The sequence below is a fragment of the Fragaria vesca genome, linkage group LG5 (assembly GCF_000184155.1).
Source record: "Fragaria vesca subsp. vesca linkage group LG5, FraVesHawaii_1.0, whole genome shotgun sequence".
Taxonomy (NCBI): domain Eukaryota; kingdom Viridiplantae; phylum Streptophyta; class Magnoliopsida; order Rosales; family Rosaceae; genus Fragaria; species Fragaria vesca.
The window spans coordinates 663,765-681,713 of record NC_020495.1 but is presented as its reverse complement, the minus strand read 5'-3'; the positions used below and the strand labels follow the sequence as shown (position 1 = coordinate 681,713).

At 40.0% G+C, this 17,949-nt stretch overlaps 5 protein-coding genes across 5 annotated transcripts; 2 read left to right on the top strand and 3 right to left on the bottom strand.

The window, feature by feature from the left end:
* The first annotated feature begins 343 nt into the window (after nucleotides 1-343).
* Nucleotides 344-6,039, top strand: LOC101307987. Its single transcript, XM_004298671.1, has 10 exons — nucleotides 344-481; nucleotides 926-1,021; nucleotides 2,975-3,204; nucleotides 3,287-3,538; nucleotides 3,645-3,718; nucleotides 3,805-3,992; nucleotides 4,130-4,176; nucleotides 4,511-4,567; nucleotides 5,465-5,514; nucleotides 5,594-6,039. Exons 2-10 carry the CDS (start codon nucleotides 931-933, stop codon nucleotides 5,670-5,672), a joined length of 1,068 nt encoding a protein of 355 aa, XP_004298719.1. The 5' UTR covers nucleotides 344-481; nucleotides 926-930; the 3' UTR covers nucleotides 5,673-6,039.
* Nucleotides 6,040-6,554: 515 nt separating this feature from the next.
* On the top strand, nucleotides 6,555-7,603 carry LOC101307693. Its single transcript, XM_004298670.1, has 3 exons — nucleotides 6,555-6,663; nucleotides 6,755-6,870; nucleotides 7,007-7,603. Exons 1-3 carry the CDS (start codon nucleotides 6,559-6,561, stop codon nucleotides 7,482-7,484), a joined length of 699 nt encoding a protein of 232 aa, XP_004298718.1. The 5' UTR covers nucleotides 6,555-6,558; the 3' UTR covers nucleotides 7,485-7,603.
* A 658-nt stretch (nucleotides 7,604-8,261) lies between these two features.
* LOC101292508 (subtilisin-like protease SDD1-like) lies at nucleotides 8,262-10,499 on the bottom strand. Its single transcript, XM_004300690.1, has one exon. It carries the CDS (start codon nucleotides 10,497-10,499, stop codon nucleotides 8,262-8,264), a length of 2,238 nt encoding a protein of 745 aa, XP_004300738.1.
* A 1,294-nt stretch (nucleotides 10,500-11,793) lies between these two features.
* Nucleotides 11,794-13,959, bottom strand: LOC101292216 (subtilisin-like protease SDD1-like). The gene has a single exon (XM_004300689.1). It carries the CDS (start codon nucleotides 13,957-13,959, stop codon nucleotides 11,794-11,796), a length of 2,166 nt encoding a protein of 721 aa, XP_004300737.1.
* Nucleotides 13,960-15,653: 1,694 nt separating this feature from the next.
* On the bottom strand, nucleotides 15,654-17,942 carry LOC101291925 (subtilisin-like protease SDD1-like). Its single transcript, XM_004300688.1, has one exon. The coding sequence runs from the start codon at nucleotides 17,940-17,942 to the stop codon at nucleotides 15,654-15,656; it is 2,289 nt and encodes a 762-aa protein (XP_004300736.1).
* Nucleotides 17,943-17,949: the final 7 nt, after the last annotated feature.

The following is a 17,949-nucleotide window of genomic DNA, read 5'->3' as shown; positions in this document are numbered from 1 at the left end:
ATTGATGTCATTTTGAAAGTTTAGGTATGAAACTGATTAAAAAAAAGATGAGGTATCAAACTGATTTTAGACCTAAAGTTCAGGGTAGTATAGTGAAATTATCTCTTTATTTATATTATGAAGTCTGTGGGTAGAATTGGTAGTTTGGGGTGGTGTATATAGTAAAATGATTAAATAAGAAATAAGATTAATGGTGAATTAAGTAAGATATGTGTATCAAGTATTTAAAGACGTGTGGACACGTTCTAAACAAAAAAGGAAAAAAAAGAAAAAAAAAAAGAGAAAATAGACACTTGACCTTTTACAGAAGAGTCAAATACTATCCAGACACGTTTCAGAGCTTCACTAACTACCCAAACAAACAGTGTGTTCGGAAGCCGCAAAACTGAACTGATTGCTACAAGTAGACTTGTTTTCGAAAACTAGGGCTCCCAACTCCAACTCTTTCACTTCCTCTCTTCCTCTTCTGTTTCTGAATAAGGTATGTTCTTCCTCTCTCTTCTTCTCAACTCGCGCGTTACTACTCTGCTAGAGATCTTTCACTCTTTTTTTGTCTGTCTGATTCTTTGAGGTGTTGTATTGGTTTTACTTCTAACTTGGTGGGTCAATTTTACTTACTATGGGGCTTAGTGGCTGTGGATATAAAACTTAAACCCAATTAGTGGAAATTTGATTGTTGATTGTGATTTCATTTGAACAGGCTCTGTTTGTTGTGATAGGAGTTCCAATTTGGGTAGTATTATCGACAGCTTAGTTGGGAATTGAACAATGTTTTGGGTAGTATTAGCTTAATATACATTGTTGCTCCATTTCGTTGAGATTTGTCATCATTTATTGTTGTTTTTTTTTTTCGTGTGCTTTTATACTCCTATGAGTATATGTTGTGCTTACATTTCACATTTTCGTATGAAATGTACGTTGGTAGGGAATATGTCGTGTGATACTGCAAAGGAAAATGCATCTGTAGTGGATTCATCTGTTACTGAAAGGAAAGAAGACATGGGGAATTCAGACGGGCCTGGTAATTTTAACTGAACTTTGTTCTTCATTCAGTGCATATTCAAACTTTTTTCGTTGGTATGGATTAATCTATTATGATTAGATTAGTGTGATTGAGTGTAACTACTTCTAATGATTCCTCTTTCCCCAAAATTACAAATGAGTAGTAGGCATGTATAGATCTCATAATGTTGCCGTAGTATTGAATACATGGTGGTTTGCTGATCCTACTTTGGAAATGGAGGATACCTCAGCATGTAAATTGTTCTTTATATGTTTGCTTTGTGCATACTGACCCGAGATACTTACTTCCTCATGGTAGATATAATGACAAGAAATGAAATTTTATGCTTTCGAAACTGTCTATGGGTGATAGCCTCTTTTGTCAACTTCTCCTACTATCACTGCTTATCTTCTGGTTAGAGATCACCCTGGACTCAAATCTGAACACCCTTTCCTGTGAGTATAGGTATTAGACCATATATCCCAGTTTAGTTCATTTGTATATTCTCCCTATCCCTCTGAGGTTGGTGTAAGAGTTTTATATTACAAGATATTGAAGTTGCTTGATGCTAACAAGATCTTGTTTGCTTAACTTCAGTTTGTAATTGATAATTTAGGCTTCTGTTGTCCAGTAATTGTCTAAAATTTGTTTCAAAAATGGGGCCCATATTCTGTCGTGTTATACTGTTATAGTGTCTCTGAATTTTTTTTCCCTATCAGGGGCTAAATTTCCACTCTTGAGGTAATGCTGGATTGTTTTTGTTAAAAAAAAAAAGGGTAAGAAAAGAGATGAGTATAATATTTCCTTCTGCTAGATAGGTATTGGACTATTTTGTTTAGACTGTGTCCGGTAATAGTTTATTTAAATTGAAGTGGATAGCCAAGTGGGTGGACGAAAATGGAAGTATCTGGTGCTTTTAAAATGATTTGAAACAGTGTAAGATGAACACTGTTGCAGTTTTGTTTGATGGCTAGGCCAAGAAGCTTTAGGAGTAATATGTGCTGGATAGGAGTGCTTCTTTTGGATATCATGAAAGTAATTAGCCAATAAATTTCTCAAAAACTGGTGCTTTGTCATTTGTTGCTGCTTGAATTTGCTTCACTTTGTTATAGATGTCTTAAGGCTGCCGATATATATGTGAGTGCATCTAATCAAAGTTTTCAGATATTAAGGATATTCGTTGGTAGAGGGTTATAACCTGACTAGAGATGTCTCAAGCAAGTTAGCAACACTATGGTTTAGTGCTGAAAAACTGAAACTGCTGCATATTAGTTTGGTCTGTTTTCAGGGCTTGTAACACAGAGCAGATTATTGCTCTAGAGTTGTGCAATGAACTTAGTAAGCTTGAGCCTCCCACCATTCACTTTGGTCTTTTACCTCCTAATATCGTTAAGCCTTTGTGGTTTTTGGCCTTCTTTTTTATTGGTACTACTTCTAAGTCCAGGACCGATGTTTTCTCACTAATAAATCTTTGGTTTGTGTTGGATGTAAAGTTTTCCATATTCCTCAGCTACAAATGAAGATTATGTTCCCTGTTATGAACACGTTCTTTCAGGAAATTTATAGGTGAATGTACATATATTCTGAATTTATCAGCTGCATAGACTTTTAAATGTGCAAATGAGTGTGTTGTGGAAATATAGGCTTGTCTTCTTAGATGCAGTCAGTAAAGTTCCATTCCCTGGGTTGACTTTTTCATTCTATACATAGTAGTTTTAGAAGACTTGTACTTCATTTCTGTGTTTGGCTGGATAGTTGGTGTTTACAGTTCTGTCATTTTTGTAAGTTGAAATTGAATATAAATTGGTAGATAAAGCATGATGTAGAAATTGAATATAAGATGGTAGATAAACATAGGCTGCTTGATTAAATATTGCATTTATCTACATGTAAAAATCTTTGGTATGTTCTTGAGCTTTGAATTTTCATAATGCTAATCTGGTTAGTGATAATATGATATTTTCTTGTCAGAGAGTTCAAGTCACAAAGGTACTGAGGGGGTTGATCCATCTAAGTCAGAAGAAGTTGGGCACTCTCATGACCGTGTTTGGGATTCACCTGCAAGAAAAAAGGGTAAATTGTATGGTACAAGATATTTCATCATTAAGAGTTTGTCACATGAGAATATCCAATTATCCATTGAGAAAGGAATTTGGGCTACTCAAGTGATGAACGAACCAATTTTGGAAGACGCTTTTCATGTAAGATGGTCCATGTTTCAGTCTCATGCTTTGTTTTCCCATATGTAGATACTCTATTTAGAAGCATGTCGTTGTGTTGCAGAAATCTGGTAAAGTAATTTTAATATTCAGTGTCAACATGAGTGGATTCTTCCAAGGGTATGCACAAATGATGTCTGCTGTTGGATGGAGGCGAGACAATGTATGGAGTCAAGGAAGTAGTAGAAGTAATCCCTGGGGGCGCAGTTTTAAGGTCAAATGGCTGCGATTAAATGATCTGCCTTTCCAACAAACTCTTCATCTCAAGAATCCATTAAATGAGTTCAAACCTGTTAAAATTAGCAGAGACTGTCAGGTTTTTTCATCTTATAATTGAAGTGTGTTCTGATCAACTTTTTGTTGCATTGGCTTCTTGGAAGAATGTTCTAAATTATGACTCTAAATTCTGTGTGCTTTTCCAGGAGTTGTCTCCAGATGTTGGAGAAGCGCTCTGTGAGCTTCTTGATAGGCATAATGATCTGAATGGCATGAACAGGTGATGCCTTTTGAAACTGGAAGATATAATATGTATCTTTTTGAATTATTCCCGGCTCTTTTGGTTACAGTTTTGTTCTGTAACAGTATTGACATGGATGATTTTCCTTCTAAAAGGCCCTGCGTAGAGCCTCCATGTTCAGTAGCGGAAGAAGAGTATAATATGCCCCCAGTGCATCTCTCATGGTCGCAAACTCCCATGCTCTATCCTTCCATGCTTTATCAACATCAGGCTGAAACAAAGGGATTTCATTTTGCGAATCAGAAATGTAATGGTATTATTCTCCCTTTCCTGTCAACTCTGTTACATAAAAAGTTACAAGTGAACAACTTTTGCTATTTATGAATACCAATATATTATATGAGTGCACACGGATTTGACATCTCATTTGATGTTTGGGTTTGTCTGCAGAAAGGCGGCCAGCTAGTGTTTTGACTGAGGATGATTTTCTTGAAATGGTATTTTGGTCAATCTTCATTTTTTGGCTTCCCCCTTCTTTCATTTTGTAATTTAGTACCTGAAGTGTTGCTTGAAATTCTTCATTTCTGAAAGGCAATGGTTTATACAACTGTAGTTTATGACTTGCTTCTTGTTGGGTGTTAGAAAATTGTTTTTACATCATCATCATCTCTCTCTCTCTCTCTCTCTCTCTCTCTCTCTCTCTCCTCTCTCTCTCTCTCTTCTCTCTAGACATCCACTCATGCAACAATATATATATATATATATATATGTATATATAATCTTATTGGGTTCTTTCGCTGATAGTTGTCTTTTCATAACCTGTTACTGCAGTCTTATGAAGAATACCTAGAGGTCTATGGCAGAAGCAGGAAGGAACTGTATCAGCCTGTCAGTATTCTATCTAAGACTATTGTATTAATTCCTTATAAATATGTGCTGGGATCTTATGAGTTTATACATTTTTTTTTGAATAAGAGTTTATACATTTCTTTCTCATGATTTATGGTTTCGGAAACACAAATTGGCCCTTTTTAAAAATTATTGATTGATTACGTATATATGAGTAGGTCTACCAAATGATTTACCTATCAAATTAGTCCAAGTCTGAGACCTACCATCAAATGGGTGGCCCTTCAGTTTGATGTCCTGGCTGATGATTATGTCCATCATAGGACTAGATACCATTGCTATGACAGATGAAAAAAAATTTCCTATATAGTTGTGAGGGAGATATCGATGGTGTCCCAGTTACCTTGAGAAGTTTATTTTAACTATGTTCAAGTACCTGCGACCTGGGTGAAAAACCTGTCTGTTGATGAAAATAATTGTAGATGGTGAACCTTGGAGGGTATTGAGTCTACTGACCACCATTGTAAAGGTTACATTTCTGAGGGGTGACACTTTCTCCAATCCAATGGGGTGTGTAGAACGAGTTCAACATGAGGTTTTGGGTGTTCTTGAACTTTACTCTTACGTTATTACCATAACTTGCTATAGTAGACAGGTTTCCACTAAAATGCAATCCTAACAGATAAAATAAACGTTAAATTCAGAGCTTGTCTCAATACCTTACCTAAATAGGAGTTTTCCTGCAACCTTATTAGGGTGGCTACTGTTTTATTCTGTATAGAAACAGGAGTACTGGGACATATTATTCTTATGCTTGCCAAACATGCCCCTTTTCGCTGTGGAATTTGATCATTGTCACTTTTATCTGATTTAGCTGTGCATTTTTTTTTTCTGTAATTAGGTGTAAGTGCTTCTAAAGTAACTCCTATTTGACAGGGTTCTACATCACAGAAGTCATCCAGAAGTAAAGTGCATGAGGATGATATGTAAGTACAATTTTACTGGTTGTTAAAAAATGTCTTGTTTTTATATCTCACTGATGAGCATGAAAAAAACATTCTGCAGAAACTCAAGTTACGGAAGTAACCGCAGCTGCTCAAGGAAAAGAGCTCATCAGTCATCCCATAAGCAATCACAATGTTGACATATCAAGCGTCGTTTCTCCCTTTCTCTTCTCGGAAATTAGCTTGTCATCTGATGGAGTTTTGCATTTCCTTCGGGGCAAAATATTCAGTTTAAGCCAATTGTTTGGCCGACCTTTGTGTCGTTTTGTACACATTGTATGTACTCATACCTTGTTTTATGTTTCAAAATGGGGGCATGTTTCCACAAATTGTACAGTGATTGAATCGGCAACATTGCCCCAACTCCGCCTCTCCTAGATTAGACATATGAATCCTGTCAATTTTATAGTTGTGCCCTCATGTATGTTAACAGTTACACCATTAGATGCTGGTGTAAGAAAATGATGAGGTATTGATATAAACATGCAGCAAGCACTTATATTAGCTATAACTGTTCCCTACTTCTTAATTCTGGTGTGCTTCGATATATATGTTGTAAGAACAAACAGAGAAAGTAGGAAAATAAACATATCTGCTGGTTTCTCTATGCTTGGCCATATATGTTTCTGCTCCAAACTGCAGTACATATTCTTATGTGGTTAAGCAATTACAGAACGGCTACAACTACAAGCTACATGATATCAAACAACCTTTCAATTAGCATTAATAAAGACTTTTAAATGTTGGGCCTCGCAGCCCGTTAAGACCCGCGCCATGTGAACCGCCTAGGGCCACGTGGTTCCCACCTGGCCCGCATTAATAAAGACTTTTTATCCTTAAAAAACTTTAAATGATGGGCCTCTCACCCTGCTAAGGCCCGCGCCACGTGAACCGCCCAGGCCCACATGGTCCCCACCTGGCCCGCCAGAATTATATTTTGTTTTATATTATTATTATTATTATTGTTTTTTTCAGTCCGGACTATAAAAACTTGTTTCAGTGGCAAAAGCAAGAGCGAAAATCCAAATGGAGAATCTCAAGGTCAGCAAAGAGGAGGTGATAGCGAAGCTTAAAGACGACGGCGACTTTGACCGCCTCCGCCGCAAGATTATCCAGAAGCTCAAAACCAACGTCAGTCAATTTAGATTACAAATTCAGTGCTGCATTTGCTTTAGATTAACCTAATTTAGTGTTTCTGAAAACAAAGAGTGTTAATTTTCAGGAGGAATTACGCGAGAATATTGTTTCAATTGTGAAGCAGTCGGCAGCGCTGAACCGCCCAGGCGCTGAGAACATGAAGCCCAGGCAGCTCTCTGATGACATTCACCAGGAGGTTGGGTGAGTGATTTGATTTTTTTTTTTGTTCTTAATTATGCGAATTTCGGTATCGGAATCAGTCTAATTAGGAGCAATGCTGTGACTTGTGACATGTAAGTTGTAGTGAGATTTGTTTTTCGTGTTTCGAATTTGATAGGGAGAGTGTAATGAGCCGGATTTCGGATGGGCTGTGGGGGATAATCAGGTCGAGTGATGGAATGCAGAGTGAGATAAGCGAAACTGTAAGGTCTGTTTACGATAAATTGGCTAATCCAGAGGACAATGTAGAGGATGGATCAAAGGGCTGTGTTGGTGAGGTTCAAGTCAAGTGTAGTGATGATGGATTAGTTGTTGGTGCTGTGAGTGGAGGTGTTGATGGTGTGTCTCACAATGAGATGAAGGAACCGCCGGGGTTTTCTGTGGCGTACAATCATGAGGGTGAAAATAACCATGAGGTAGAGCGTCTGCATTGTGAGAAAGGAGGCGTGATAGAGCAGCGGGGAACGTTGCAGGATAAGATGGAAACTGAGGATGTGGATCGTGTGGTGGCCCCTGGCTTTTCTACAGACATGGAGCACAAGGAGGGATGTGATGGTAGCGATGAGGACCCTGATGTGCCTCCTGGTTTTGGTTAATGCCATTGTCATGCAATTCAGTTTGTTCAGTGTTAGTATGCAGCTATCTAATTTCAGGTACTATGCAATTAAAGATGCTTATATGGCAACTGACGAGGAAGCTTATATTGAGTTCTTGCAATGGAAAAGTTTCTTTCCCGTTCACCTTTATACTGATTGAAATGATCAATGCTACTGATATTTTGTGTCATGAGGGTATCTGGATCTGTGTATACTGTAGTGTTAAAAATGGTAAAGCTTCCGTGAAACTGTACGTAGGCATGCCAGCATTAACAAAGGAGTTGAACAACATTTAGGATTAATTTCTCCACGGTCTTTATTACTTACTAACGTTGTGCAAAAAAAGGGGAATGGTTAAGGTCATGCTAATGGAAGTTAAGTGAAAGGATTTCTATCCGTAATTTTTGTTACTGAAAAGCCTAGACATAAAATTTAAGTTAAACGTGATAAAGTGGATTGTGTTATTGAATTCCCCTTTTCCTTCTAGTCTTGGGAGATATGTGTTATACTCCTTTTTCTGGAACCTGTTTTTATTTTTATTTTCATATTTCATCTTTTTTTTTCTTTTTTCTTTTAATTGTCATTCACCTCTCTGGTACCTTGTTTTGAGTTGTTAAATATTATTTGTATAGAGTCTGAGTTGTCTCCTTTAAGAGATTAACCATATATTATAGGACAATGTAAAGAAATGAGTAGGTATACATAAGTAGTCACACACAGCACCATGAACTTTGATGACACTGCAAATCACTGCAAGCCCAATATACGACATGCATCTCACTGAAGTAAGACAGAAACTGGACTCCGGACAATGTGCTTAGCAGAAGCCCATGTTATAAATCCCTGAGTGAATGAACCAGCTTTACCTCCTGAACCATGACTGAATGTCACAGAATATGACATCTTCTGGTTCATTTTTGTGAAGTAAAGTGTGCTGGGTTTGACAGTCACATAGACTCCTTGTGGTGCATTTACCTTGACTGAATAAGTGGAATATGGGGCACCAACATTTGTCACAGTTCTTGTGAATGTCTGAGATGGTCCCAGCTTGACAGAAAATGAAGGGTAGTTCAGCTCTCCTTCCGGGATGCTTGATACCTTTGAGCATGTTATTGGTCTGTGCGCCAGGATACTGACTTCGCTGTCCTTGTATCCCAAGCCACAAAGGTATGGAATATAATCATCAGGTTGAATATCATAAACTAGTCCTGGATCAGTCGCCTTTGATGGGTTGACATGGCCTGCACCAGTGGCTAAGACATCTGCAGGCTGAAGTGTTTCATCAAAAATCAGTTTGCCTTGCAAATTTATAAGATCCGCAGAAGTCATTATAGCAGATTTAATGGCAGCTGGTGACCAGTATGGGTGAGAGCTTTTAAGCAAAGCTGCAATTCCACTTAGATGCGGACATGACATTGATGTTCCGGATATTATATTGAAAGTGGATGCTGCTTTTGTGTTGTTGTCAAGAGGGAACGGCCATGCAGCAAGAACATTTACTCCTGGTCCAATAATGTCTGGTTTCAGAATTCCTGGACTTGCCAGGTTGGGGCCTCTTGAAGAGAAGGAAGCAACAGCTGGAGATGTTGAGTCTCCAATGACAGTTCCTTTGAATAAGATTGTCGCTGTTGGTGTTGCTGTCGAATTTATGTATGCTTTGATGTTCAGTCCTGCTGCATGGGTCACATGTGCTGCAGGAAGAACATGAGCATCAGCTGAGGTACTGAATCCATCAGTTTCCGCATTCAGTAGAATCATGGCTGCACCCCCTGCATTTTTCACTTCCACTCCCTTGTCAATTCTTCCTATTCCCCCACCTCGCTCGCACACAACCACCTTACCTTTCACACTGATGTTTTTTAAGGATCCTTCAGCGCAAAATGCAGACTCTACTTTGCCAATCACTCCAGCATAAACAAGGGGCAATAATGTTGAAGGGAAGTCTTTTGGCTGAAAGAGAGATTCACCATCAAATACTAATCCATTTCCAAGCGCGGCTGAGGCTACAATGCGTCTATCGAGGGTGCTTGCTCCAACTGTGAGAATCCAAGGGGCTTCATTAGATATTGTGCCGTTAAATGGACCAGAATTTCCAGCTGCACAACTAACAAATATTCCCTTTTGGATTGCTGCAAATGAACCGATTGCGGTACTGTCCTGGAAAAATGGAACTGAATCTTCTCCAAGGGAGATTGAGATCACATCAACACCATCGTGAACAGCAGCTTCAAGGGCAGCTAGGATATCACTCTCTGGACAGGGTTCTCCAAAACAGACTTTGTATATTGCCAGGTGAGCGTAAGGTGCCATTCCAACTGCTGTGCCTTTGGCGTTTCCTAGCACATCAGCATTCTGCACAAACGCTCCGCCAGCTGTGCTTGCTGTGTGTGTTCCATGTCCGTCTTCATCAATTGGCGGCTCAGCTTTCGCTCCCTTCAATGCCATGGCTGCAAGATTGAACGACTGTGCTCCAATTAATTTATTATTGCATTCCGACACGTTGAAGTCGCACCTCCCTTTCCATTTAGCAGGTGGAGGTGGAATTCCTGCACCACTGAATGAAGGGTGGCTGGGGAATACTCCGCCATCCAGTACTCCAATGATGACTCCCTTCCCAAAGTTTGAGTCTTTCCAAATTCCCGCTTGTCGATTCAGCCCCAAGAAGTTGGGAGTGTGTGTGGTTTTCCGACGAAACACTCGTTCAGGATGTGCCGCCACAAAGCCATCCATCAGTTCCATCACTTTCACTTCCTCCTGAGTTAGCCTTGCTGAAAAACCACTGATCACAGTTTTGTAAGAGTAAAGCAGGCGCGTTTGATCGTCAGAGCTTGCTGTCATAGATGGCAGAAAAGATTTATGCCAACTCTCCAGGTCTTCTGTTGCGGCAAAAACTCTACCCTCTGGTTGCATTACATGGACAATGTATGTCTGTAAAGGAGAAATCTCTGTTTTTTGAGCAATCCCATGAGAGAAGCTAAGCATGAAAATGAGAGTAAGAAATGGAATCACAGCCATGGTGAACAAAATCCCTTGGAATGAAGTACAAGTGGATAGAAGCTGTGATGCCTATATTTCCGCTAGGAAAGCATCATATATAGGGGAAGGAAGCGGAAAATAGGCCGGCATTTTCATTCGAGTGTAGCAAGTTATCTATTGGAGGTTTCTGGTGAGCCATACTGAGAATTTTATGCTGTTGTAGCCTGAATATGGCTTGGCCCTTGAGGAATATTATTTACTGATTCTACTTGTCCTTAAAGCGGCAAGAAGGATACTCAGCAGGTTGGTCTTTGTAAATATATTTTGGATTAATGTTAGTCCTACATGTGAGCTTGTTTAGTTTACACTAGTATTTCATATCTGACCCGTTCAAGGATTCGTCCACTACTTTTTGTTCTGCATTGGAATATCTGTGAGGCTTTCTTTTGGAAGGAACCCATAACAAAGGATCAAGTCCTGCATTATTAATAAATGGGTGTCACTCCAAGTGAGCCATTTGTGTAATTTATATCCTGTTCAGATTTCAATGTCCTTTTCTGTTTGGTTCTTTGTGGCACTAACCAGCAAATAGCAACTATCTAAGACATCACAAAAGGCAATTCTTGACGACTTGCTGATTTGCTCCTCTCATCTGTTGTTGTATGCAACTATGCACTACTTTTGCATCAATCTAATGTGGAACTGAACTCATACATCACTGGTGTCATGTGTAGGGTTGGGCATTATCTGCCTGGTCTCTCCTACGGAACTAAACCAACACTGCTGTTGCTCTGATTGCTTCTGTCAATGTATATACCAATGCGGCTACACCCCTTATGTGAAACTAGTATTGTGTCAACTGCTGAACTTTTTGTCCTCGTGGAAACTTGAAAGAATCATTCAGTTATGAACTGAAGGTGTGGGCAATTTCTGAACTTCATACTCTCTTGGTAGAATGATTTGGATAATGTCAAAATACAAGTTCCACACTTGTTTGCTCTGTCGATATCGAAAATGAGATTGTAGATGTTAAGAATTTTGCATATCAATTTATGGACTTGAACTTTCCATTTCATCATTAGTACTAAAATCTCTTTCACATTCACTCAAATGCCATATAGGATGTATGTGAATTATTATTAACTCATAAGATTGTCTGTGTATACGAAATATCAGTTAAACATGGCTCTATAAGGATATCAATAAAACTTCAAAAAAATAAATCTTCCTGGACTTTAATGACACCATTCGCATGGCAGTTATTTTGAGCTTCCATTCTTTGTATTATTCTATCAAATCTTGTGATTAACTTCTTCTGGCTCCAATTCTGATCTCACTGCTGGGTGAAGAAGATCACAGATATGGGGCTAGCAACAGAATGCTGATCATTGAACCATCTCAAATATCCCTGAGAAAATGGTGCATCCTTCCCTGCACCTTCTTCCGGGATGAAATCTACTCTGTATGTCATTGTCTGGCCAACCTCTGTAAACACAAGTTGTCCCGGGTTCACACTCATGCCCATTTTATGTGGTACCATGAGTTCCAAGTTGTAAGTTGAATTAGCTGGTCCAACATTTGTCACCGTCCTTGTGTAAGATTGAGACTCAGACAAGTCCTGGAATATAATAGAAAAGGAAGGATAATTTAGCTCCTGTTCTGGTATGACTCCTACTTCTGAGCACTTCACTGTTTGTTGGGTGATTATCTGTATTTGATCTTCTGTGTAGTTCAAACCGCACAGGTAGGGAATGTAATCCCCTGGTGTTGTGTCGTAGATTAGCCCGGGGTCATCTGCTTTTGTAGGATTAACGTGTCCTGCACCAGTGGCAAAGATGTCTGCTGGAGTAAGTGTTTCATCAACAATAGGCTTGCCTCCGAGGTTTACCATGTCAGCGGTTGTCACAATTGCAGACTTAATGGCAGCTGGTGACCAGTCAGGGTGTGAGCTCTTGAGCAAGGCTGCAATGCCACTCAGGTGAGGGCATGACATTGAGGTACCTGAAACCATGTTAAATGTTTCCGTAGATTCTGTTCCATTATCCACTGAAACAGGCCATGCAGCTAGAATGCTAACACCAGGACCAATGATGTCAGGTTTCAAGATTCCTGTGCTTGCAATGCTTGGTCCTCTTGATGAAAAGGAAGTGACTGCGGGAGCATTTTGATCACCGATGACAGTGCCTTTGAACAAAATTGTGGCTGTAGGTGTTGAGGTGGAGTTTATGTACTCTTTGATACTCACACCTGCAGCATAACTCAAATGTGTTGCAGGAAGCACATGAGCATCAGCTAAGGTGCTAAAGCCATCAGTCTCTTGGTTCATGAGGATCATGGCAGCCCCACCTGCTCTTTTGACTTCTTCTCCTTTGGCAATTCTTCCAATTCCACCACCTCTTTCACACAGCACAACTTGCCCCTCAACTCCATTAAGGGTTCCAATATCACATAGAGCTGTTGAATCATTGCTATATGCACCCGCATAAACAAGAGGTAACAACTCTGAACTGAAATCTTTATCCTGGAATAATGATTCCCCATCATATTCTTTCCCATTTCCAAGTTTTGCTGTTGCCTTGATGCTTCTGTCAACGGTGCTTGCTCCAACGGTTAGAATCCATGGGGCTTCATTGGATAAAGAACCATAATCAGGACCAGAGTTTCCTGCTGAGCAGCTGACAAAAATTCCCTTTTGAATTGCACCAAAGGCACCAACTGCAATTCCATCACCATAGAAAGGAACTGAGCCACCACCGAGTGAGAGGGAGAGCACGTCCACTCCATCAGCAACAGCAGTATCCATAGCAGCTACAATGTCACTTTCAGAACAACCATCTTCATTGCAGATTTGATACATTGCCACGTGAGCATAAGGTGCCATGCCGGAGGCTGTTCCTTCTGCCATTCCAAACACGTTGGCGCCTTTCACAAAGTTCCCTGCTGCTGTGCTCGACGTGTGGGTTCCATGGCCTTCAATGTCAACTGGTGGAGCACCAGTAGATTTCCCACCTTGGAAACTTCTGGCACCAATAAGCTTATTGTTACAGAATGTACCATTGAAATCACACTTGCCTTTCCATTTAGCTGGAGGAGGGTTAACTCCTGCGTCGTGGAATGAGGGATGTCCTGGTGTTATACCAGTATCCAAAACTCCAATGATGATGCCTTCACCATAATATGACCCTTTCCAGAGTCCCAAATTTTGGTACAATCCCAAGAAGTTCGGAGTATGGGTAGTGTGCAATGGGAGAATCCTTTCTTGATGAGCTGATATAAACCCATCTTTCACCGCCATTTCTTTCACTTCCTCTGCTGTCAGCTTTGCTGCAAAGCCAGTAGCCACATGGTGATATGCGTAAACCAATCGTTGTTCCATCACCTCCATTGAGTTTGTAAAAGTTTTCGGCAGAAATGACTTGTACCAACCCTCTAAGTCTTGATGGGACTCTGAAAATAGCTTTCTTACAGGCTTTTTCACCCAAACAATGTATGTTTGCATGCCACTCTTTTCCTCTTCTACATTGGATTCAGCTTTAGCGTGGAGTAATCCCATGCCTCCATCAGTAATTGCTAGAGATAGGCAGAAGGCGAAACTCAAGCCAAGAAGATATATGATCTGCAGGGCTACAAACTTTTTGTTCTCCATCTTTTTTTATGATGAAGAACTTCAGGAATGAAAGTGGTTTGTGTTAGAAGACCTCTTCGCGTACCTATTTGTACTAGTTAGCACTTAGCAGGAGATTGTTGGAAGATGGGACTAATGTGGGGGTTTGAATTAGCAACAAGATTGAGTGCCGGCTTTTCTTGTGCTGCTGATGGTGATTCAAGCTGTGAAGGTTGGCTGGTTGTGACTTGGATAACAAGGTTGCCAAATAGGGTTGGGCATAAGAGTTTGAAATAATTGCAGGATCCAGTTTTGGAATTTATATACAGGGACTTAGAAATGCTCGCTAAACCTTACAGTTATACCAAAGTGGTGATATACCTTATGCAAAATCTAGCTAAGATTAATTTGTCTTGAATGGGAGGCTACTCTAGTGCTCTGGTATATATATTTTAGTTTATAGAGGTCAACTGTTTATAATTTTTGTCCTTGATTCCTTGTTGAAACCCGGAATTATTTATTCAATAATGAAAAGATGGAGACGAATACGATAGAGCAATAGGAAAACTTCATTACTTGTGTTCTTGTTTGGTGCAATATCTGCTTTGATAGTATAAATTGATGATGTCAAAATGTATATCCTACAAAGTGATTTTTAATTAACATACATGATTTGGTAAAGCTGGCCAATTCTTACAGTTATACCAAAGCAGTTATACAGAATCTAGCTACATTTAAATTTTCCTAGATTATTTTTGTCTTTCTTGTTATATGTACATTGTCTTAACAAGTTTATTTGTTTCTTGAATTCAGCTTTCACTTGGTGCTGTATATACAGCTGGTATATATTGATAATGTTAAAATGAATCCAAAGTTCAGTCATTTTTCTATTTTCCGGTTTAACTTTTTCTCATGTCCTTGAATTCTTTGTTCAAAAATTATATTGTTTTGACATGTTTGTAGAAATACTAGAGAAGATATATGCAATGAATTATCTTATTTGAGGTTAAATAGACGTTGCTGATATATATGGTTTCCCAGATTTTCTTTGTATTCAACAAAAGCTATTTAGATATACTTGGAATCTTTCTTCACACTAATTTTATGTTAAATGTTTTGAGCTTCTTAGATTCGGTCTTTCCTAAATTTTTAGTAGAGAAACAGTACTGATCCCTTCGAACTCATTGCCTTTTACTTTAATTCCTGCAGGTAGTTACAGTAGTTATTTGAAGATTATTCTCGCGAGACTAAGGTTTAGAGTTTAACTTAATGCTGCACTCGAGCTGCACAGAAGACAAGGTTGAACAATTGCCTGATTTGCTTCTTTCCTTCCTATTATCATGTTCTTGGAAATGTTGCCTTCTTTCTTTTGTTGCACTTACTAAGTGAATTTCTCTTGTTGCGCTTCAAGTTTCACTTTTCAAAATCAGTAAAGAACTAAAGATAAAACATCACTACATTTTATTGCATTGAACTCCAAAGTGAGAACAATTAATCTGATTCAGTTCTTCCAGATTGAATAAGAATCAGACGCCGCATCACCCTCTTGGTCCTGATGGATCAAGCTGAGAAATTGCCAAGTTGTAGTTTCAAGTGTCAAAGATCACCGATATTTGGCTTCTAACAGAATGCTGATCTGAGACCCAACTCAGATATCCTTGAGACGTTATACCATCTTTTCCAGCATCATATTGTGCAGCAAACACCACATGGTATGTCATTGTTTGACCAACCTCTGTGAATGTGAGCTGCTCAGGTTGCACACTGATGTCTACCTTATGTGGACTTACAACAGCTAATTCATAAGTTGACTTAGCTGGGCCGACATTGGTCACTGTTCTTGTGTAATTCTGAGGCTCCCCGGCAGGATCTAGAAAGAGAGAAAATGAGGGATAATTTAGCTGTGCTTCTGGTATGGATCCTACTTCAGAGCATTTCACTGTTTTCTGGGTGATTATGGCTATATGTCTGTCTGTGTAGTTCAAACCACACAAGTAAGGAATGTAGTCCTGAGGTTTTAGGTCGTAGATGAGCCCAGGGTCATTTGCTTTTGACGGGTTAACATGACCTGCACCAATGGCAAAGAGGTTTGCTGAATTAAGTGTTTCATCAATTATCGCGGAGCCTGCAAGGTTGTCTACTTCAGCGGTTGTCATGATGGCAGACTTAATGGCAGCTGGTGACCAGTCAGGGTGTGAACTCTTGAGCAAGGCTGCAATGCCACTTAGGTGAGGGCATGACATTGAAGTACCAGAAACAATGTCAAATGTCTTATATTCTGTGGTGTTGTCCACTGAGAAAGGCCATGCAGCTAGGATGCTCACACCAGGACCAATAATGTCAGGTTTCAAAATTCCAGGGCTTTCTATGCTTGGTCCTCTCGATGAAAAGAAAGAGACTTTTGGTGCAAGCTGATCACCAATGACAGTGCCTTTGAACAAGATTGTAGCTGTTGGTGTTGAGGTTGAGTTTATATAGGCTTGGATGCTAACCCCTGCAGCGTAACTCACATGTGTTGCCGGAAGCACATGAGCATCTGCTATGGTCGTATCGCCACCAAAGTCTGGGTTGACAAGAATCATGGCAACACCACCAGCTCTTTTCACTTCTATCCCTTTTGCAATTCTTTTAACTTCTCCACCTAGCTCACACACCACTATTTTGCCTTCAACATTTGAAAGGGTCCCTACATCACAAAAAGCTGTTGAATCATTGCTATGTGCAGCTGCATAGACAAGAGGAAATAGTTCTGAACCAAAATCTTTCGGCTGAAATAGGGATTCCCCGTCATGTTCTTCCCCATTTCCAAGCTTTGCTGTTGCTCTTATGTTTCTGTCAATGGTGCTTGCTCCAACTGTGAGAATCCATGGGGCCTCATTTGATAAACTTGAGTAGTCAGGTCCCTCATTTCCAGCCGAACAGCTCACAAAAATTCCCTTCTGAATTGCTCCATATGCACCAAGTGCAATACTGTCACCATAGAAAGGAGCTGAGCCACCACCAAGTGAGATGGATATCACATCCACGCCATCACCAACAGCAGTGTCTATACCAGCTATTATGTCTGAATCATAACAACCATCTTCAGAACAGACTTGGTACATTGCCAAATGAGCTAAAGGTGCCATGCCAGCTGCTGTGCCCTTGGCCATTCCAAACACGCTGGCACCGTCCACAAAGTTTCCTGCAGCCGTGCTTGAAGTATGAGTTCCATGGCCTGCAGCGTCAACTGGAGGGCCTCCTGTAGTTTTCCCACCATCAAAACTTCTTGCTCCGATAAGCTTGTCATTGCAACCTGTCCCCTTGAAATCGCACTTGCCTTTCCATTTAGCTGGAGGAGCTGGCACTCCTTTGTCGCTGAATGAGGGATGACCCGGTGTTATTCCAGTATCCAAAACTCCAATGATCACACCTTCACCGTAATGAGACCCTTTCCAAAGTCCCACTTGTTGTTGCAGCCCCAAGAAGTTAGGACTATGAGTTGTGTGCAATTGCAATTTACGTTCTGGATGTGCAGAGATAAAGCCTTCTTTCTTCTCCATTTCTTTGACTTCCTCTGCCGTCAGTCTTGCTGCAAAGCCAGTGGCCACATTGTGGTATGCATAAACCATTCGTGGCTTTTCGAGCTGGTTTGAGTTTGCAATTGTTTGGGGCAAAAATGACTGGTACCAACTCTCTAAATCTTCATGATCAGATTGTGCGAGGAAATTGCTGGATGGCTTTTCAACCCAAACTATATAAGTTTGCATACCATTTGTCCCAGCTAGTGGTTTCAGTGCTGCCACTTTTTCGACCGAAGCTGCTAGTGACAAGTAAAACATGCAACTGAAGCCAAGAAGGTATATGATCTGCATCACCACAAATTTCTTGCTCTTCATCTTTTGA